The sequence below is a fragment of the Typopeltis vanoorti genome, chromosome 14, assembly GCF_054136105.1.
Source record: "Typopeltis vanoorti isolate ZY-2024b chromosome 14, IOZ_Tvanoo_1.0, whole genome shotgun sequence".
Lineage (NCBI taxonomy): Eukaryota > Metazoa > Arthropoda > Arachnida > Uropygi > Thelyphonidae > Typopeltis > Typopeltis vanoorti.
Window position 1 is genome coordinate 20,133,789 of NC_143562.1, and position 23,827 is coordinate 20,157,615.

The 23,827-nt window shown below is 34.6% G+C and overlaps 1 protein-coding gene across 1 annotated transcript in view; it reads right to left on the minus strand.

Moving 5' to 3' along the window:
- Positions 1 to 23,827, minus strand: part of LOC150099281 (uncharacterized) — a 109,487-nt gene that overhangs the window by 15,295 nt on the left and 70,365 nt on the right. Inside the window, exons 7-9 of the mRNA XM_090404302.1 lie at positions 20,863 to 20,915; positions 15,224 to 15,334; positions 11,030 to 11,168 (exon numbers count right to left, since the gene is read on the minus strand). Of these exons, the coding sequence (XP_090260428.1) occupies positions 11,030 to 11,168; positions 15,224 to 15,334; positions 20,863 to 20,915 (303 nt within the window). The remainder of the gene's footprint in view (positions 1 to 11,029; positions 11,169 to 15,223; positions 15,335 to 20,862; positions 20,916 to 23,827) is intronic.

Here is a 23,827-nt window from a genome sequence, read left to right on the forward strand (position 1 = left end):
TTGCCAGGAACACTCAGTAGGGAAATACCTCTGTAATTCTCACATTCAGTTTTATTTCCCTTTTTATATATGGGTACTATGAGAGCTCTACTCCAATCACCAGGAATTCGTCCCTCTGTCCAGGCTTTCTGAACCATGCAGTGCAGCCACTGTAAGACTCTTATACCACCATGCTTCAGCATTTCTGGTCGAATATCATCTACTCCTGCTGCCTTTCCACATTTCAAGCCTTTGATGGCTTTTTATAGTTCAAGTATGGATATGTATTCCTGACTGCATGCCTAGTTAGTGTTTTTTATCACTGTGCTGTCATCACTGCTTGTTTCATTTAGCAGTTTTTCAAAGTAATTACTCCATACTTCAAGGATATCTTTTTCTCCTGTTTTCATTTCACCTTTATCATCTCTAATTCCTTTTACAGCACTCTTTCCTCCATTCCTAAGCTTCTTCAACAACCTCCAGAATATTTTGCCACCTTCTTGATATTTATTTTCTATATTCTTGCCAAAGTCCTCCCATGACTTTTGTTTAGCTAGTTTTACACACTGTTTACCTTTCTTACATTTGTCTCTGTATTCTGTAAGAGTAAAAGCTGACTTATTTGCCAGGAACTTTTGATATGCTTTCTTCTTTTCCTTCACTGCCTCTTTAACTTCCTGTGTCCACCAGGGAGTTCTGATTTTTTTTATCCTTGCACACAACCTCACCACATGCCTCTCTGGCAGAATCAATGTTTTCTTCAGAGTTTGCCACTGAATCTCCAAGGTTTGATTCCTGTTCTCAAACTCTTTCATTTTTTCTTCAATAATCTTTGTGTATTTTAGTCTACAGTTCACATCTGAGAGCTGCTCAACTTTTATTCGCTTTAAAACTTTCTTACATGTTTTTCTTTTCAATATGAAATTCAATTTTATCCTGCTCAAGACTAAATAGTGATCACTTCCAATTTCAAATCCTCTGTACACTCTGGTGTCCTGCACCAGGGAGAAAACATCACTATCAACAATAACATAGTCAATGAGACTTTTCTTATTCCTAGCCTCTTCTCTCCATGTGAATTTGTGCACATTTTTATGTTGGAACATGGTGTTATGTCGTGACGACCTTTCTCTGTCGTGTTCTAAATCTATCTTCTAGATTCAAGTCACTTTTATAATTAAAATAACCAATTGCGAAGTGATCACCGATCCAAAAGTAGGGAAATTTATATTTATACTGCGCCACCCTATTCTTAGATTAGTCTATATAAATAGTAGGATCAATTCTTAATTAGGTCAGCAGTCTTCTCATTAGGCCGAATTATTTATTATCATTTTTTTTACTTGGGGTTCCCGCAAGATTCGAATATTTATGAACGGTGCAATAATAAGGAATTCAGGCAAACACAATATTTAGATCAACAAAATAAAACATTTAATATATGATATGGTTAACAAATACAAGAACTCTATTTTAAAATGGAACTATACAAATAACTTAACACATCTTCCTAAATCAGTATGCCAACTCAATGTTCTAATCTTCATATACAATTCACAGTCTCAAAAACACAAATCTTCTTATCTCAAGTTAACATAAGAACTTCACATTTAATCAGTCATCACAAATCTATCAGCTCAATGTTTATATTCACAGCAGGCAATAAACTACGTAAGCAATATTCCAAGCAAATATATTCCGGTCCTTGAGCGTCGGAGATATATTACAGTTAATGCTAGAATAGAAAAACTTATACAACTACTCTTACCAGACAAATTCTTCAATACATCAAATTACTGAGAGAGCACTTATGAATTAACTTAATTAACTTTAGCGGAACACACATAACAAATATTCTCCATAGTTTAAACTGTATTACTGTAAGTCGCACTTCACTATTCCAAACAACAGTAATTAGGTACTAATATCTTTTCCTGTTCACTTTTCTCCAAGTAATCAATATAACCTTTTTCTAGGGCAACATAGAATTTAATCGTAATCCAGATTAACTGGAACTAATCAGAATTTTCGCATTGACTGTCCAGTTTCCTTTTATCTGATTACGGCATCAACTTTTCTTCAAAACAACAGCAGATTTCGCTTATAACATTAAACTTTATGTTTCACTACTTATAGGTTCACTTCCGAACACTATAGTCATAAATTTCTGCCCTCAGGATTTTATAATCTTGGTTCTGCAAAACTCTCTCCTCACTCGCTTAATAATAATTCTTCTCTCCCTTCCCTGTCTTATCTCTGACCTTCCTTCTCTTTCTGCTTTCTCTCTCTATGACCTTCACTCCCACCTTACGTTCGAACGCCACGCTCTCTTCACTCGTGGTTGTTTACGCGTGCGTCTCCATGACAACAGACTAAGCGTAAACATTTCGCCAATGTAATGTATGCTCTATTACTGCTACATGAGTGATTACATAACATTAAATATTTCACAAATAAGAACAATATAATATTTAAGCTATTTCTTCAACTTTTTGATTACGTATACAGTTAAATATAAAATAACACTTTACGTTACACCATATATATTTAGTTATACAAGATTCTATACATTTTGTTATTTTATAAGTTAATAATAGGTCAGGTTTTGAGTAAATATTTAATTAGTAATTCTTAATCAAGGAATAATAAACAATTTTATATAAACCATGATTAATATTTAATAAGCAATGTTAAATGTGAATGAAAAATAATAAATTACATAACATAGCTTCATTCACAATTTAACATAGGCTCACCCTTTCTTTGAAAAATTTTTATTATAAGAAAAATTTTTCTTTTGACACTAGGCTCCTTTAAAAAAAACTGGATTACATATTTCCTTTTCGATTTCTTAAGTAATACCTAGTTTTACTGAAACTTGGTTCCTTATTATGTTTTGTGCCATTATTCCCTTTCACTTTATCATCAATTCTCTTATTACTATTATTATCACTTTCTGCATGTCTTTCAAGTTTGTAGTATAGGATTCTCTTCTTTGAATTAAATTCACGTTCTCCATTATTAGAATTAGGTTTTTGTTGTCTCACAACTCTGTGGTTTGTTCTACAATATAGATTAGACATTTTACCAAAATTGACTTCAACCTTTAGTTTGCTATTAGTGGTAACTTCTGATTTGGGCTTTGTCACTACTACTTTTTGTTCATCAGTAAGAAAAGGAGTATCAGATTGAATGTGTACATGAGAGTTATTACCACTATCTCTATTAGATGATTGATTCACAGCTGATTTTTCTTCAGTAGATGGTCCTGATTCAAGTGGCAATCTAAGCTGTTTTGTCTGATACTTAGACTTATCATAATTATGAATTTCATTTCTTCTAGTACATCTCCTTTTGTTCATCAGGGTTATTTCCTCCTTAGAAAAGTCACAAGAAAATTTATATCTTGCTAAGAAGTTTGTTCCCAAGATAATGTGAGAACTTAGATTGGAAGTAGTGGGGACACCAAGTAGGTCTTGCCACACGTACAGTCCAAATTCTGGCAGGTATATTCTTGCTCGAAGCTTTTCATATGCCACAAAGTTTGAGTCTGAGAGAGAAGTAATCCTTACAGGTTGTCTCAGCTTGGCAGTGCTCTTCCACAGTTTGTTTTTTAATGTTAGGAAATAATCCATCCTGATGGTAGAGGCATTGCATCCTGTATCTAATAAGATGTCACATTTAGAACCCAGGATTTCTCCTCTAACTGTCATCATTCTTTCATTAGGTGCCTGGTGTTTCTGAATTCCATTATTTCTTCTGTGGTTCACATATCCAAATTTTGAATTCCATCTGTTGTTATAGTAGTTTTCTTTGTTATGGAAGCAGTTCCTGGCATAATGTCCAACTTTATTGCAATTGTAACACCTAAGAGGATTTCTTTGCTTTATCTCTGTCTTGGATTGAGGAATAGCAGACATTTGTTGTCTAACATCATTTAATCCTCGCATTACCCTATCTAGACAACTTAAAATAGGTTGACTTTGTTTTTCAACCTCATGCTTGATCATCTCATCAATTTTATTTGTAGTGGGGTTTTGATTTTCTTGAGAACTCAAAGTAATAGCTGATAACTGTCTCACAACTTCATTAAGACTATCCATTATTGGTTGATTTAACTTATTCACCTCCTGGTGAATTAGGGATTTCACTTCTGTCATCAGTTTCATGTCCAATTGCTCTTTACCTTCAGTCATGTAGTTTACACTACTTGAATTTTCGCCAGTATTCTTTGCTTCTCCTTTTTCAACTTTACTTCTCTTTTCTATTTCTGATTGGTTGGAGGAACTATCAGTCTTATTCACAATATTCACAAGACTTACATTGGTTGAGGGATAAAGGTCTCCTAATATTTGTTCTTTTTCCTTAACACTTTTGAGACACTCTTCTAAAGTAGAAATTTTCTTCTTGTAGGCTGTTTCTCTTAATTCTTGCCTAACACCTTGTCTAAATTGTTGGAACACAGCCCAATCTAAGTGAGGTTTATCTTCACCAGTAACATTCAAACTGTTGGCCAATGTTAATAATCGATTGTAAAAATCAGTAACAGTCTCTTTATCCTTTTGAACAATTTTCTGCAATTTCCACAAGTTAGGACCTACACTTCTAAGTTTACAAAATTGAGACAATAAGGTGTCTTTAAATTTGGAATACTCAAAAGTTTCTCGAAGTATTGGAGAAGAATGCAAAAATGTTTTTGCTTTACCTACCAATTTACTTCTAATCAGAACTAGCAATTGAAAATCAGTCCAACCTGCAATTTCTCTAAGTTTTTCAACATAGGTAAAGAAAAATAGTACATCATCTGATTCTTCACCTGAATATTGGGGAAAAACCTCTTGCGGGTTTACAGTACGAAAAAATTCACTGTCATTCATTTCAGAGTTTGATGTGACAGCCATAGTGATTAATAAATTACTATCTCAATAAATACAATAAATACATATAAATCTTTCTACCTTAAAATAAACTTTTATCTTTGCCTGAGTCCAGATTATAACCAGTTCACTGTGATTTAATTATTTCACTTTCCAAATTCCAGGGAGTACTTCTACAATTATTATTACTAAAACTTAAATTCAATTTCTTATCTTATAGTTGTTAAATTTAATTCCTACCTATTAAATCACATCCTGCCGACTGCGCCATTTGTCGTGACGACCTTTCTCTGTCGTGTTCTAAATCTATCTTCTAGATTCAAGTCACTTTTATAATTAAAATAACCAATTGCAAAGTGATCACCGATCCAAAAGTAGGGAAATTTATATTTATACTGCGCCACCCTATTCTTAGATTAGTCTATATAAATAGTAGGATCAATTCTTAATTAGGTCAGCAGTCTTCTCATTAGGCCGAATTATTTATTATCATTTTTTTTACTTGGGGTTCCCGCAAGATTCGAATATTTATGAACGGTGCAATAATAAGGAATTCAGGCAAACACAATATTTAGATCAACAAAATAAAACATTTAATATATGATATGGTTAACAAATACAAGAACTCTATTTTAAAATGGAACTATACAAATAACTTAACACATCTTCCTAAATCAGTATGCCAACTCAATGTTCTAATCTTCATATACAATTCACAGTCTCAAAAACACAAATCTTCTTATCTCAAGTTAACATAAGAACTTCACATTTAATCAGTCATCACAAATCTATCAGCTCAATGTTTATATTCACAGCAGGCAATAAACTACGTAAGCAATATTCCAAGCAAATATATTCCGGTCCTTGAGCGTCGGAGATATATTACAGTTAATGCTAGAATAGAAAAACTTATACAACTACTCTTACCAGACAAATTCTTCAATACATCAAATTACTGAGAGAGCACTTATGAATTAACTTAATTAACTTTAGCGGAACACACATAACAAATATTCTCCATAGTTTAAACTGTATTACTGTAAGTCGCACTTCACTATTCCAAACAACAGTAATTAGGTACTAATATCTTTTCCTGTTCACTTTTCTCCAAGTAATCAATATAACCTTTTTCTAGGGCAACATAGAATTTAATCGTAATCCAGATTAACTGGAACTAATCAGAATTTTCGCATTGACTGTCCAGTTTCCTTTTATCTGATTACGGCATCAACTTTTCTTCAAAACAACAGCAGATTTCGCTTATAACATTAAACTTTATGTTTCACTACTTATAGGTTCACTTCCGAACACTATAGTCATAAATTTCTGCCCTCAGGATTTTATAATCTTGGTTCCGCAAAACTCTCTCCTCACTCGCTTAATAATAATTCTTCTCTCCCTTCCCTGTCTTATCTCTGACCTTCCTTCTCTTTCTGCTTTCTCTCTCTATGACCTTCACTCCCACCTTACGTTCGAACGCCACGCTCTCTTCACTCGTGGTTGTTTACGCGTGCGTCTCCATGACAACAGACTAAGCGTAAACATTTCGCCAATGTAATGTATGCTCTATTACTGCTACATGAGTGATTACATAACATTAAATATTTCACAAATAAGAACAATATAATATTTAAGCTATTTCTTCAACTTTTTGATTACGTATACAGTTAAATATAAAATAACACTTTACGTTACACCATATATATTTAGTTATACAAGATTCTATACATTTTGTTATTTTATAAGTTAATAATAGGTCAGGTTTTGAGTAAATATTTAATTAGTAATTCTTAATCAAGGAATAATAAACAATTTTATATAAACCATGATTAATATTTAATAAGCAATGTTAAATGTGAATGAAAAATAATAAATTACATAACATAGCTTCATTCACAATTTAACAGTTAGTAATAACAAGTCCATGTCCTGAGCAGAAATCCAACAGATATTTGGATTTTATTATTAGCTTTGCTCTTTTCTCCAAATTTTCCCCAAATATTTTTGTATGTCTCACAATCATTTCCTACTCTGCTATTTAGATCCCCAACAAGGACCAACTTTTCCTTTTTCATTGTGTCAGTTGCTTTTTCTTAAGCCTCAAAAAATTCCTCCACTTCTACCTTAGTAGAACCTTCTGTGGGACCATAGGCACAAATAAGTCTCATTGTCCAGTTCCCCATTCTCATATTTGCCCACATTACTCTACTTGAGACTGACTGCCATTCAAGAAGATTAGCCTCGTATTTTGTGTTGAATACTATGGCTACTCTTTCTTTTCCTTGATTGTCATTGCCTGAATATAACATTTTGTATTTATTGCTCAGAAAGATCTCACCAGTTTTGGTCTTTTTTGTTTCAGTCAGCCCTATTATGTCGATCTGGTACTTATCTAATTCCTCAGCTAGCTCCATTCAGGCTTCTTACATTGATAGTACCGATCTTTAACTCTGGTAATGTTGAGTTGGGGTTTGTTTTCAGATTTGTTCCAGTAGCTGACTTTTCGCTGTTCGCCCTAGTTCACTGGCAAAAACAACGGGGGCCTTGCTTAATCGGGCGACGCCCCAGCCGGCATGAAATTCTGTCATGTTGTACCATCATTTTCTATTTTGGTTTAACCAATAAGAATACAATTTGGTCGGCTAAATCCCAAATTGCCAGCCCATCCTTGTTCGTTCAGTATCAAAGTAGATACCCAACAGGGTGCACCACGAGAAGGTGAGGATTGGACATTAGGTCAGAAGCCCTGGTCGTTTCTCTGCATTCCTTCAAAGGCTATGTGGAGGTCTCCTCTCAGTTATACAGCTTTGAACCTTAAGAACCCCGTGGATGGTAGAAAGGAAGACAGTTTCTGAGCTGGTTTGAAGGAAGTGTATTGAAATTCTTTTCACACTAGATTGTAGTCTGGTGGAAGGATAATTAGCAATATTATTTTGAATAGAAGTTTTTTTTTTTTTTTCCAAAATGGCAAATACCTGTTGGAATTCTGCTCAGGACATAGAATGGTTATTACTAACACCATGTTCCAACATAAAAATGTGCACAAATTCACATGGAGAGAAGAGGCAAGGAATAAGAAAAGTCTCATTGACTATGTTATTGTTGATAGTGACTATGTTTCTCTTGGTGCAGGACACCGGAGCATACAGAGGATTTGAAATTGGAAGCGATCACTATTTGGTCTTGAGCAGGATAAAATTGAATTTCATATTGAAAAGAATAACATGTAAGAAAGTTTTAAAGCGAATAAAAGTTGAGCAGCTGTCAGATGTGAACTGTAGACTAACATACACAAAGATTATTGAAGAAAAAATGAAAGAGTTTGAGAACAGGAAACAAACATTGGAGATGCAATGGCAAGCCTTGAAGAAAATCCTGATTGATTCAGCCAGAGCCATGTGGTAGGGTTGTCTGCAAGGACAGAAAAATCAGGACTCCATGGTGGACTCAGGAAGTTAAAGAGGCAGTGAAGGAAAAGAAGAAATCATATCAAAAGTTCCTGGCTAATAAGACAGCTTTTGCTCTTAGAGAATACAGAGACAAATGTAAGAAAGCGAAACATTGTGTAAAACTAGCTAAACAAAAGTCATGGGAGGACTTTGGCAAGAATATAGAAAATAAATATCAAGAAGGTGACAAGATATTCTGGAGGTTGTTGAAGAAGCTTAGAAATGGAGGAAAGAGGGCTGTAAAAGGAGTTAGAGATGATAAAGGTGACATGAAAATAGGAGAAAAAGATATCCTTGAAGTATGGAGTAATTACTTCGAAAAATTGCTAAATTGCAAGCAGTGACAGCACAGTGGTAAAAAACACTCAACAGGCATACAGTCAGGAATACATATCCATACCTGAAGTGGAAAAAGCCATCAAAGGCTTGAAATGTGGAAAGGCAGCAGTAGTAGATGATATTCGACCAGAAATGCTGAAGTATGGTGGTATAAAAGTCTTACAGTGGCTGCACCGCATAGTTCAGAAAGCCTGGACAGAGGGACGAGTTCCCGATGATTGGGGTAGAGATCTAATAGTGCCCATATATAAAAAGGGAAATAAAACTGAATGTGAGAATTACAGAGGTATTTCCCTACTGAGTGGTTCCTGGCAAGATCTATGCAAGTATACTTGAGAAACGGTTGAGAAGAATTGTGGAAGAAAAGCTTGGTGAAGAACAAGCTGGATTCAGGCCAAACAGAGGCTGTCAGGATCAGATCTTCACTTTACGACAAACAGTCGAGAAAGCATGGGAATATAACAAAGATCTGTATTTATGCTTTGTCGATCTGGAAAAGGCATATGACAAGGTGCCAAGAGAGAAGCTATTCAATACGCTACAGTTATATGGTGTCAATGGGGCATTATAATAGTGGCTGCACTGCATAGTTCAGAAAGCCTGGACAGAGGGACCAATTCCCAGTTTATATGGTGTCAATGGGGCACTGAATGTTCTACTACTGAGTGTTCCTGGCAAGATCTATGCAAGTATACTTGAGAAATGGTTGAGAAGAATTGTGGAAGAAAAGCTTGTTGAAGAACAAGCTGGGTTCAGGCTGTCAGGATCAGATCTTCACTTTACGACAAACAGTCAAGGAAGCATGGGAATATAACAAAGATCTGTATTTAAGTTTTGTCGATCTGGAAAAGGCATATGACAAGGTGCCAAGAGAGAAGCTATTCAATACGCTACAGTTATATGGTGTCAATGGGGCATTATATCATGCAATACTTAGTCTTTATTTGAGTTGTAAGTTGGCAATTAGAACTGAAGGATGTACAGGAAGATGGTTTAATGTTAAATCTGGTGTGAGACAAGGATATACATTATCTATATTATATGGAACACATTATGAAGGAAAGTGATATTAAACATGATAATAGAATTGGAGATGGTAATGTCAGCTCTTTGCTTTATGCAGACGATGTTATACTTCTGGAATTATTTATATTGGAATAATTTCATGTTTCACCATCTGGAAATCTGACAGATGAGCGTGTCTGGTGGATGCCAGGAGAATGCTACTTGCCCAAACATGTTGTGCCAACTGTGAAGTTTGGTTGAGGAGGCAATCATGGTATTGGGCTGTTTTTCACTGTTGGGCTGGACTTCCTAGTTCCAGTGATGGAAAATCTTAACACTACAGCCTACAAGACAATTCTGTGCTTCAAGCTGAAAGGCAACAGTTTGGTGAAGGCCCTTTCCTGTATCAAAATGGCAATATACCACTCCACAAAGCAACGTCTGTGAAGAAATTGTTTGATGAGATGGGTGTTGAACTTACTGGCTTGAACACTTGCATAATGAATTGGAACACTGAACGCTCAATTGGAGTGACTGACCTTGCTCTTTTCAAAGAATGAAAGAGAATTAATGCAATAATATACCAAAATCTATGGAAAGTCTTTCCAGAAGATTGAAGAATTATAACAGCAACAGGCAGGACAACTCCAAATTAATGACGTTCATATTAGAGTGAGAGTTGGGATAAGTAGGTATTTGAATATTTTTGATCAGATATTTTGCTTCATGTATTTTTTTTTCTTTAACACGTTCGCATATGCTCTGCACAAGCCAACTATGAGTATACTCGTATGATGCTTACCGCCGGCAGCGAGATTACCGTACTGACCTTGAAGAAGTGAAATTGCTCGACATACGGGAACAGACTATGCCGAAGTAGCGTGGCAGTAAACGTGTTAAGACTAATTCCTTTTTTTTTCACCAATTCAGTAATAATATTATCATCAGAATAAACTCCAAATGTATGCATGAAAATACAAATAACCGTGAATTTACAGTAGTAAAACTACTTTACAATCTAATTCAGAATTACAGTGAGGAAAAATTATTCAGAGAATTCCAAAACAGTCTTGCTCTTATAACCTTTCTCATTTTACCAACAAAGAAAGAAACACATTCTTTTAGCTGTAGAGGTTTGTTTCCAATAAAAGATATTTGTATATGCAAACATTTGTAGTTCTTGTTGCAAAACTAATTATCTTTAGTTTGCCAAGATGTTTTACTGAAAAAGATAGTTTCATATAACTACTTCACTCGTTATGCTATTTATTTTCTAGAAGAATAAATTTCTTAAATTTGAAGATCATTCTTAACAAGAAAACTACAAATAAATTTTATTTTATTTTTTAAGTACTAAAGCAATTAAGTAATATTGCTCACCTGGTGAAATCACCATCCCACTCCAGTTCATTATCATTTGATGCAGGAGTAGATCGTAAGGAAAGGCAACTAGCTGTATCTGATCCAATTAATGATGTATCATCTGCAACTGAAGGAAACTGTGCTGGTGGAGTTAGACCTGGTTAAAAAACAATTAGAACTTGTTATTGAGGCCAAACTTATGAGCTAAAAATTCTTGAACACTTAACTAAAGTTAACTATGCATGGAAAAGCAATCTATGTTAATAAATAGGCAGATAGCTTTTCCTACCCATGTTAAACATCTGTAGCAACATAAAACAATTTGTCATGTTGGAGGTTTAGTGGAATATGAACAGCACTAAGCAAGGATTAAAAAATTACTTTAATTCTTCCAATATTTCACCCAATCACAGAAATGGAGTACATATTAACATTCGTTACACACACACACACACACACACACACACACACACACACACACACACACACACACACACAATACTAAATGAAACATATGGATACAGACTCATCTCTAGTTTTATATTGTTGTAATCTTCAAAGATTCCAGTTGTAAATTCGGATCTTTGAGGATTAATGTCTCCCATATTTTGGAAAGTTTCTTACTTCCATATTTATTTAAATTTGGTTGATTTCTGAGGGCTACGGCAGATTCTTAAAACAGTCTTTCTTTTCTAAATTTGCTGTGACGAAACATATTCCCTCCCCCCTCCCACAGGTGATTCTATGAGTAGTATCCAGTGCATAGTCTAAAACACCAGACTGACCACACACACTTAAAAATTAAGAAATAGTTTTTCATGTCAATTTCCATTTGGCACAAAAAGCCCATCACTACAACAAGAACAGATAAAGGCAATGCCATATTTGTTCTCAACTATCAACTACTGCATACACATATGAAACAGATTTACTCAGCTATATGACATACATACATCTTCAAGACCCACCTTTCCTAATTGGTTGTGGGGGCAGCAGCTGCAAGAGGAACTTCCAATGGTCATGATCCTCTGCCACCAAGCTAAGGTGTTCTGGTGGGACTCCCAAACGTGTCCACCCAAGATCATATCCAAAACCCAAGGTTTTGGATATAATCTAACCAGCGAGTCCTTGGCCTTCCACGTGGCCTCCCACCCTCTGGCTTGGCAAAGAGGGCCTGCTGGGGGAGCCTTTCTTGTGGCATTCTGACCAGGTGCCCGTACCAACGTAACTGTGATCTTTCAACACGGAGAAGCAACGGTTGAATATTCAGGGTTTCCTGAATTGCAGAGCTTCTGACTCTGTCGAGTCTTGTCAGCCCCACAACCCCTCAAAGGAACCTCATTTCAGCCGCTTGGATTTGTGTCCGCATTCTTTCAGTCATCACCCAACTCTCATGACCATAGGTGAGGATGGGGACATAGACTGTATTGAAGACAGCCAGCTTTGCCTTATGGCTTAACTCCTGTTTCAATACTACCGAACAGCCAAGCTCCTGCAATATTGCGCTTGCTGAGCTAATCCGAGTATCTAGCTCTACGTCCCACTTTCCATCAGTCGTGAATATGGATCTAAGGTATTTAAACTTCTCCACCTGCCTCAGTGGGACTCCACTCACATGTAGAGTGCACTGGGATGTTTGCTATATGACATAATTAAAGAAATTTAATTTAATGTTTAGAAGCAGAGAGATACCAAAAGAAGAAACTATTATTTGTTTGAATACATAACTAGTTTCATCTTCTCAGATGCTATGATGAACTGGAGAGAATTGTGGAATCAACAGAAATTGTCCTCAATCTGGTCCATCTTAATACTAACCTTAGCTATAACCTATAGCTAAGGTTAGTTAATTTATGTATGTGTGTATGTATATATATATATAAAATGGATGGTCTCTTTCTAGATCACAATTAGCTATGTTGCCAGTCAGTTTCTGCCAGCAGCTAAGTTGAATACTTTACTGGATAACATCTCTCTCTCTTTCAATCCAGATACTATTGACAAACTTACCATGTCAGACCATCCAGGATATAATCTGCACAAACTGCAAAATCTGGATACCTTCCTTAGAACAATTGTTGACTTAACAAGTAATATACATGAAAAATTTCCCAACTTCCTGACTCTATTTAACCATTCACATTCTTTTATTTAAAAAAAAAAAAATACTGCTGACCTTATCTCAAGAATTAAAACTTGACTAACGACCCATTTTGACATCAACTCGTTCTTCAATGTCACTCTTAATGATGCTCTTGAACTTTTAAATTTTCACCAGACATTGTAAATATTGAACTCAAAATGTCATAAATCCAGCCTTGCAAAACATGGAATTAATCACACTAGTCGTAGGATAAGCAACTACATAGAAGCACCTGAAAAGTTGAATGTCTTTTCTATGACAGTGAATTCATCATCCAAATCTTAATCTCAGTGATGGACTTTTTTATATCAAAAGTGTAGCAAATTATCATTAAAAACTGGGATTTTTCTTAATTTTATTTTTTAAATGTGTGTATGTATATATATTATTAGTATTATAATTATATTACTGAAACCCCTTCTGATACTAAAATCAGGTTTAATATGTTTTGTTCTTGAGCTCGTGTCATATGCTGCTTAAGGAAGCTGTTGTGCAACAGCTTAATAAATTTGATTTCATTCTTTTCATGAAGTAGCATGTGACAGAAGGAGCTTGAGATCAAAGCATATTAAACCTGCTACTCGATCAATGTTTGGATAATTAACATCACCCATGATGAATTAATTATTTAACACTCATTAGTTTATTTAGTGATACATTTCAATATTTCTTATCAATGTCACTAGCAGCTGATCCACTAGGTCTGTAGCAATACCCCACCACATATTTGATCTTGTGAAACCCCATCGTACACAAATATCCTCAAACTCTGGTACATGGAAAACTTACTAATATTGCAATCATAACTATCTACCCTAAATAGACCCAAATCATCTGCTATCATTAGCATCACCTCTACTAATTTTGTCAATCCTTCTTACAAGACTGTACCCTATACACTCAATACCAGTTAGCACATCTGTCTCTGAGAGCCAGGTCTCAATAAAGCCAATAATCTGAGACCACAACTTATTCACTAAGGCAGCAATCCCTTTGTCCCTTTATACTCATCATTTGTATACAAACATAAATTGCCTCTTGGCTTATCTGTATACTCTCCTCTGTAGCCAGTATTATCTAGATGGTCAACTTTCAAATTCCTGTTCATATCTAATGCTTTGCATATGCAGACATCCTCACACATACTTAAGTCTGAATCAGATGAACACACAACCATCTTTTTATCATAATCACCTCCATCATTAATCATATGCCAGCCTGGTTGGCCAAGTGGTTAGCGTATCCACTCTCCAGCCAAAAGGCGGTGGGGTTCGAATCTTGCCGTGGGCATGGATGTTTGCGATTGTCTGCAAAAATACTAGTGGTGGTGGGCAGTAGATGCATTGGTGTAGTTGAGGTTCATTGTAGTTGGTGGATTGAATGGTGGAGACAGCTGTAGAGTAGGTGCCCTATCTCTCGATGAGTCCTTGGACTCCCTGGAGGTGTCACATAATAATAGTAATGATATTTTTATCATTAATATAGTTGCATAAGTTAGTAGCTGTTACACACACATTTGCGCCATCATCCCATCATAATCTTGTTTTGACTCTTTGTTCAAGGTCTCATACCAATAAATAATTTTTCAAAACTCCTGATACCAAATGCATTCAAATCAAAGCCATCTTTCTTATATAAATTCCTTCAAACTTACTCCACATTTCATATGATCCCTCTGCTAGAAGGATCACATCAAATATGATAATGCTACAAATTAAACGATTGTTTATTTGGTGTGTACTGTGTCCCTCTTTGAATGGCTTGCTTATTCCACACTAATGATACACTTACTTTCGATATGAAATATTTACGATTTTCAATAACATATTGTATATTTCCCCTCTTGACTACTATGTCATAAGTTCCATTATAACTAAGATGTTATAATTATAATAGATCAGATATCACAGAACTTTGTCTATCTGTTACAAAATAATGACAATTCCATCAAATCTAATCAGATCTAAACTAATGATATCTAAATACATTTTAACAAATTTTTATTTTTATAAACTACAACTCCTTACTATTTCATGTTAAAATTAAATTTGCAGTCTTAATATCCATACCTTCCTCATTTTCCCATTCTAGTTCCAAAGAAGATGGTGGAGTACTGTTAAATGTAAGAAGCTGTTCTCTTGATTGTGAGGTCTTTGGTCCACCACCAAATAATGACATATCTAAATAGAAAAAAAAAAGTTTAAAATGCATAAATTCAGAATAATGTAACATTTTTAATTAAAGAACAATGTTTAGTGCCATTTCACCTGCTCACATATTCAGTGATACACAACAGGTTTTACGATCTTCTATGTGACAGGACTGATAACACACACACACACACACACACACACACACACACACACACACACACACACACACACACACACACACAGACTTAAAAAATTTCATGCATATTTCTCTTCTATTCTTTTTCCTCAGCCATACGGCTGGTGGGGGTAGCTATATGCTACCATACTAGGGAAATAATTATGAGCAAGGTGGTCTCCCGTTGCCTTCCTTTCCGTACTATATAACGTACTATGACTATAGCCTGTATGTTCACGGGGTCCAGTTTGCCTGCTTGCAGGATGAAAACCCTAGATCAGGATATATGTTGGCTTTAAATCAAACAGGACCTGTCAGGATTAGATCTAGATCTTTTACTTTAAGATAGAATTCAGCAATCTTGAGAATCTATATGTTAATTGCTGAAGCTGTACAGTGAAAATGGAGCAATATATACCTCAAAGTGCAGTTAAAATTAAAGCATTTTCAGGAAGATCATCATTTTCACATGCATAGTAAAATTAATATTGATAACTTAAGCCAAAATCATTTGCTAGTATAAAACTTGCTTATATTCCATGGGCATCCTTGGTACAAACATAACAATATTACATTATTGAATTTTTTGTTATGCATATTAAGAGTCATAGCTAGATAAATGGGTGGAGACCACCAAATTTTATTCTTTATTGACTTAAGCCAAAACAAAATGACAAAATGAAAGAATTTTTTTAACCTTTTTTTTGGTGGGGAGGTGTTAGAACAATACTTAAGGTTCTAACACACCTTAAGTAAGGTGTTAGAACTCAGCCATAAATCTGTATTATCTGTGAGTAGGGTTCTACTACCAATATTAAGAGTAGTCATGACATAAGCAATAGCAGAGGCCTCTAACTAGAGAAAACAGAATAAAAGGAGATGGGACTCTGGGGTAAAAAAAAAAAGAGGGTGGGAGAGGAAAATGGGGAAAAAGGCTAGAAAGCTGCATGAGAGAATGCTGAAAAAGAAAGCATGATGGGGAGAAGTGTTGGCAATACAAAGAGATATGACTGAGGGGAAAAAAAAAGTCACTTAACCTCGAAAGCCACTGCTACTGACAGGGTAATGAAACATTTAGATAAATGGCAATTGATTCTTCCAACATACTGGTATATTTTACAGAATAAAGTTCTGCAAATCTATAGTAATACGTGTCTTTACATTGTGTTTAAGGAATGGTATCAATTAAGAATAAAGGATCAGATTTTTCATAAGTCAGCTAATGGAAAATTTAAAACACTATATTTGTTGTTGTGTGTTTACTACTTCAGTTTATTGGTGTATATGCCTTGTAGAAATAAGACAGCATAACAGGTAAAAGGAAAATACGTACTGTTGAAGTACACATTATGTGTATATGTGTGTATATAGTGTCAACTCTCAGAACATACTGTATATATCTAAGTGTGTCAGAACATGTAAGTTGTTAACTTAAGTTATAAATACAATGCTGTTATGAGAAATTGTACATATGTAAATAAGTTAAACCGATTAAACTGTATACATTACAAAAAGATGTTAATTAAATTCTTATGTCAAAGAGCTTATTTCATAAAACTATCTCACACACGTCAGTAATCAGAATCTCATTAAAGGAATAAAACCCTTTATTATAATGAGGATGCAAACTACTCCTTTCAAGTTTTGCTCACAACCCTGAGAAGTACAGCCTGTCCCCTCTAACCTGTTATAACACAAAGACCTTACCATTTTCATTAAGAAACCAAGATGAACCATGAAAGTCAGCTTCTGGAACAAACTCAAACTTGACTTCCACAGAACTAAAGACAGGCCGTGTCGAGAGAATTCATCATGCAAACTACTGATTGCTGAAAATGTTATTCACTAGAAAATTGAAATGATATTGCATTGATACCGATATATGAAAAGTAAATGCAGTGCAAGATAAATTTCACAAAATAATTTTATTATGTATCTATGTATTAGTCTGCGCAGTTAGCCGAGTGGCTTGCTTCACAACCATATGCCTGGGAAAGAGTCTCCTGGGTTCGATTTCCGTCCCTGACATGAGGAGCCTAGGATCTTTCTCAGACATAGCCAAGTTAGCAAGTCTTGGGTGAGGACTGCAGGGTTTTTCTCCCCAGTTTATATGGGATTTTTCCTCATGCAAGCAGGCAAACCAGCCTTGAGAACCTAACTCTTCTATAGACATAGGATACACTGGGAGGCATAAGCCAACCACCTTATCCTTGTATAACGGTTGCGGTTATAAGGAATAGAAACCTCGACACTGTAAAGGTAAAAGAGGGATAGATCTATGTATTATTTATTTAGATTTTCATATTTTTTATTCTTATACAGTGAAAGTAACATTTTATTGATTGGAGAGTTTCCTAATTTCTGTTTCGTCTTAAAATGGTATAAATATTCATTCTTATTTTGATACTCAGATTCTGTTGATGGAATATTAATATTTACAAAATCATATCCACAACCATCATATGAGGATAAGGTGGTTGGCCATATGCCTCCCAGTGTATCTTATGTCTGTAGAAGCGTTATCTTCTCAGGGCTGGTTTGCTGTTTGCTTGCAGGAGGAAAACCTCCACATAAACTGGGGAGAAAAACCCTGCAGTCATCACCACTCCTCACGTCAACAACGGGAATCAAACCCAGGACACTCCTTTCCCAGGCATATGGTTGTGAAGCAACCAGCCACTCGGTTAACCGCACGGACTAATACATAGATACATAATAAAATTATATTTTTTGAAATTTATCTTGCACTGCATTTACTTTTTATATATCGGTATCAATGCAATTCATTTCAGTTTTCTAGCGAATAACATTTTTAGCGAATTTTTTCAGAACATGTTACATATAATTGCCTATGTCCAAAACATTCAACTCTTAAATCTAAACCTGCATATCTAAGGGTCTGTTCTTAGGTTCACTTCATTAACCCTGAAGAAGCGGCATTTGTCGAAAGTCACATCATCAAAAGAAATCAGTCTATTCGTTCTCAAGTTATAAGCAAACATCGAAAAAAGACTGCTTTATATATATTCAAGAGGAATGTAGCAAGGAGAATGCTTACCAGTACTTGGAGGGAGAGAAGCATTAAAAATCAGAAACACGAAAAAAAGCAGCTAGAGTTGATATTTAACCAGAAATGTTCAAATAAGAGGTATATAAGTTTTACAGTGGTTACACTGCATAATTCAGAAGGCCTGGTCAGAGAATGAAATTCCAGATGATTGGAGTAGAGCTCTCATAGTACACATTTGTAAAAAAGGGAAATAGAACTGATAGAACTGAACCAATATAATTATAGGAAAACAGTCACAAAAAAGAATGGCCGTGAAGCACTCTATAAAGTAAATTTTGAAAAATCAACAAATAAAAAGAATTGAACTAATGTAAGTGTTACCATTATTAATTGATTATAATGAATTCTTCCACTTACATCTCAATTTTTAGATCAATTACATCGACTATTTTCTTCCAAATTAACCTGTTATCTATCAAGACTCCAATATTATCAAATCTTATATTTCTGTCTTCAAAGGCACTTCTTACTACATCAATCGACCTAGATCTTGGTCTACCTCTGGGTCTTTTACCTAGCAAAGAACACTTGTTTTGCTAACCTTCCCTCTCCTGATATACCACCTGAGATTAGCTCTTCTAATGCATTCCTGAATGCCAACAATGTAGAATTCTTTCATGATATCCTCATTTTTAATATGATACTGCCACTGATGCTACATGTTCATTCCCTAAACCTTAGAACTCTCATATCTGTAGTCTCCAATCTTTGATTAAGTTTTATTTCTAACCTAGTTCCCAGATCCATAAGTTAAAACTGGTTTGAAACTGTCTTGTATACAGTTTAATGTTTTGATTAATTTCTCTTATTCCATGTATATTGATTCAGTTGAACTTCCTACTCTACTAGCTTTGCTAATTCTGCTGTCTATTTCCATATGTAATTTGCCATCTTCACTAAAAATAGCTGAAATGTCTTGCTTGTTCAATTTGGGCTATGTATGAAACATAGCCCAAAATTCTATAAATAATGATGTAAGTGTTTCCATAATTAATTAGTTATGACGAATTGTTGATGGGAGTCAGTAATGATGACACTTTTTCATGCAGTACTATCATAACATCTTGATCACACCCTGAGGGTACACGATGGGAATCTGATGATTAAGTTTTTCACAACAATCAGAATTAAAATGTAACATGTTTTTCATTAGAAATGTTTGATTATAATCATTGTGTGAAAAACATTTGAAGTATTTTTCTCAGCAAAAATTAGGTCAGCAAACAGATGCAATTAACAGATAAAAATACACTGGCAGTGGATGGATTGTGCTGAATAATGTGATGTGCGAGTTGTGAGATTAAAAGAGAGGTAAAAAAAAAAAAAGTTGCAAAGATGCAACTTTTTCTGTGTTGTGAATAAATTGGTTATAAAAAATATACCCATTTGCCTGAGGGTATGTATCAAGAATTTGACATATACCCTGATTTAATTACTGATATTCATTAGCATGAATATCAATAATTAAAGGAAAACTGAAAATTGGAAAAAATATATAAAATATCAACTGAACTCTGAACTAATCACGGTTTTCTACAAGACAGGGAAATAGTGGAACAAAGCAAGTTTGATTATGGTGGTAAGGCAGTTGGAATAAGATAGAAATCAACTAATTTTTTTTTTTTAATGTAAAGCCCACTTATAAAAAATTATAAACTTCCCTTCAGAGATTACAGCCACTTTGGAAGGACAATAAAATATAGATAGCTACAAGACCATCTCATTGATACTGTTGTTAACTCTGTCTCACTATATGGATACATGAGGTGAACATTGTTAAAGATGGCCTTTGAGAAGCACTACAGAAAACTTTTGAAGATATCATACACTGCACATATAACAAATGACGACATTAGAAGGAAAATCTGCTCCATTGCCAGAACACAAGAAAATATCACTAAAATACATTGGAAAGCTCCGTGGGTAGATCAGATAGTTTACCTAAAATAGTACTCGAGGATTTGACTTCTGGTAAAAATTACCAAGGGTGACCTAGAATCACCTGGAGATATTAGAAAATGGACTAATTCTTCATTCTCTATCTTGTTAAAGAGATTCTAAGACAGAAATACCTGGAGAAAGCATGTTAGGACTGTCACTGTTATAATGTACCAACAGTCAGCATAGACTATGGATGAAGAACAAGTAGTGGCCCATAGGACAATGGTTTCAATACACATTGTTTTCCTTCATTCTTCGTCACCATGCATGATATTGATGCACAAAAGGTTGCACAGCCTACAGTACATAGAACTGATATGCGTGCTTATATATATAAATGAATAAAGCTTCCTAAGAACATTAACCTACCTTGTTCGTTTGAATTTCTCTTCCAGGTTGCAGATACATATTCCCCACCAGCTCTAAAATTAATATAGTTTCCTATTAATTTTTAACAAGTTTGGTGGATAATTAAAACAATACTCCTTGTATTTGCAATTATAAATACAATAAACTTGAATAAAATATAGCATGATTTATTACTACTTTGAATAAAAATGACCCCATAGTGATTCTCTACATCATTTTAATTTACTGCTAGTGAATATTTATAATGCACATTTAGAGTATATAGTATTTGTTGTTATTAAGAAATTTTAGAGATCAATTAAATTTTTTTATATGAAGCTGAATCCATTGTTTACTTATCCTCTTCAAATTGTGAAAATTAATTTAAATGGTATTCAATATAAATATAACAAGAACTGACTATGTTATGAATATTCCATATTTTGTGACAAATGAAAAGATGTTATCATTGGAATAATTTTACAAGATTCAGAGATTAACAAAATTTAGAAGACAGTAATGCTATCATATTCAAATATGTTTGCATGCAAACACGCTGTAATATACAGGCAATAAGGCATAAATAGTTGCAAAACCACACTCTGGATAAATTAACCAGTTTCATATAGAGGTAGCAGGGTTTTTACTCCCAAAAACAGGCATAATACAATGATCTCATAGCTTTTGCTGTACCTGTAAATCTGTAAAAGAAAAAAAAGCACAAAAGGATAAAAGTTTTTAAGCTTCTTTGCAAAGAATATGAAAGAAAAATAGTTTTTGAAATAGCAATAGCATATTGTTTGAAGAGAGGAATATTAAAAAGATACATTTAATGTTAAATGAAATGTAAGTTGGCTCCCCAACTCTTATTCTGCATGAAAATCCTGAGTTTGTGAGACTACTGATTTTTGTGAAACACGTGTATGTAATTTTTATATATATTCCGTTAATGTTTTGTTTATTCCCACACATACAAAAAAAAAAAACACATAGATGGCCTTCATTAATTATCTGAAAAAGCCTTTGATAAAATTATTTAAAATATTAACTTGATCTAAATATAACAAACTCTTACAGTCTATTCTCTTTTCACACAGTATATTTTGATGTAATGCAGTTCAAATGGTGTTTTTTTTTAAACTTTCTGTTTGAATTCAGTTCTGTTATGTTGGTGGCTTTAAAGCAGCTAAGCATCATGTGACTATTATTTTGAAGCAATGCTTCAGGAGATCGTATATTAAAACCATTACTCATTAATCAATCCCAAAGACTGTGGGCAATGAAAGGTGCAGATATTAACACATTATCAGTGCACTGGAAGTCAAACAAAAAAGGTTGGGTTACAAAAGAAATTTTACTGAATGGTTCTATCAATGTTTTGTTCTGGAAGTTAAACGCTATTTGGTGGAGGAGGGAAAAAAAAAAAAAAAAAATATGGACTTTAAAAGTTTTATTGATTATAGGACAATGCGCCTGGCCATCCTGTTTTAGAACACCAGAACGTGGAATTCCGTTTTCTACCACCTAATACAACAGCCTTAATATAACCACTTAGACCAGGGTGCGATTGCTACCATCAAAACTTACCACATAAGAAGAACATTCCAATACATTTTGGATAAACTAGATAAGGATAATTTACTGAAAATTATTGATGTGTGGAAGAAATTTCCAATTTTGGATTGCATCAAATTTGCTAAGTTGGTGTTATCAGAAGTGAAACAATCATCATAATCATCAAATTCCTGCCATGTATCCTCAAGGGGCGTACAGGAGTGATAGTAGTACATGAAAAATTAACATCATTACTAACTTCCTATCTATAATTTTCCTCAAAATCAGTCTGTTACCTGTCAAGACTCCAACATTATCAGATATTATATTTCTAAGGCACTTTGTACCATATCAATCCACCTATATCTTGGTCTTTTTCCTGCCAACCTGGCAGAGAACACTTGTTTTGCTAATCTTTCCTCGCCCAAACTGTTTAAGTGACCATACCACCTGAGATCAGCTCTGCTAACACATTCCTAACAATGTCAAGTTCTTTCCTAATATCCTAGTTTTTAATATGAAATTGCTATTGATGCCATCTGTTCGATCCCCTAATCTTTCTCAGGACTCGCATATCTGCGGTCTCTAGTCTTTGGTGAAATGTTTTAGTTCTGACCCAGTCTCAGATCCATAAGTTAAAATTGGTTTGAACACTTGTCTTGTACAGTCTTGAACACTTGTCTTGCTAATTTAGTGTTGCAACTAATTTCTCTCTTATCCCATATAAATTTATTCAATTGACTTCCTACCATACCAACTTAGTTGATTCTGTTGTCTATTTCCATATTTAATTTACCATCTTCACTGAAAATCGTGCCTAAGTAGCTGAAATGTTTTACTTGTTCTATTGGTTCTCCAATCACAACCCAGCTCATATTTTCAATGCTTCTGCCTATTTTCATTGTCTTTGTCTTGTTATTGCTGACTTTCATACCATATCTATTACAACAGATATTCAATTTAGTCAGGCAATCTTGTGGACTTGTAGCGGATTTATTTAGAAGTATAACATCGTCCGCATAAAGCAAAGAGCTGACATTAACATCTCCAATTTTGATATCCGGTTTAATACCACTTTCCTTCATAATGTGATCCATATAGATAATGAATAACAGAGGGGATAATGCACATCCTTGATTTAAACAGGTACCCTCAGGGTGCACGGTTAAATCAAGGATACCCAGAATCAAGTTCACCTGGAAAAAGAGGAAAACAACAGCCTCCCTTTTCTAGACACACCAGTCACCCACCAGCCTGATGGAACCTTGGTTTTCTCAGTTTATAGAAAACCCACCCATACAGGTAGGTACATACACCAACAATCCCCCTCACAACAATATGGAGTTATTAAGATACTATACAACAGGGCTAAACTAATCTGTTCAAATGACAATGCCCTAACCACTGAACTAAATCACATCCTTAACACTTT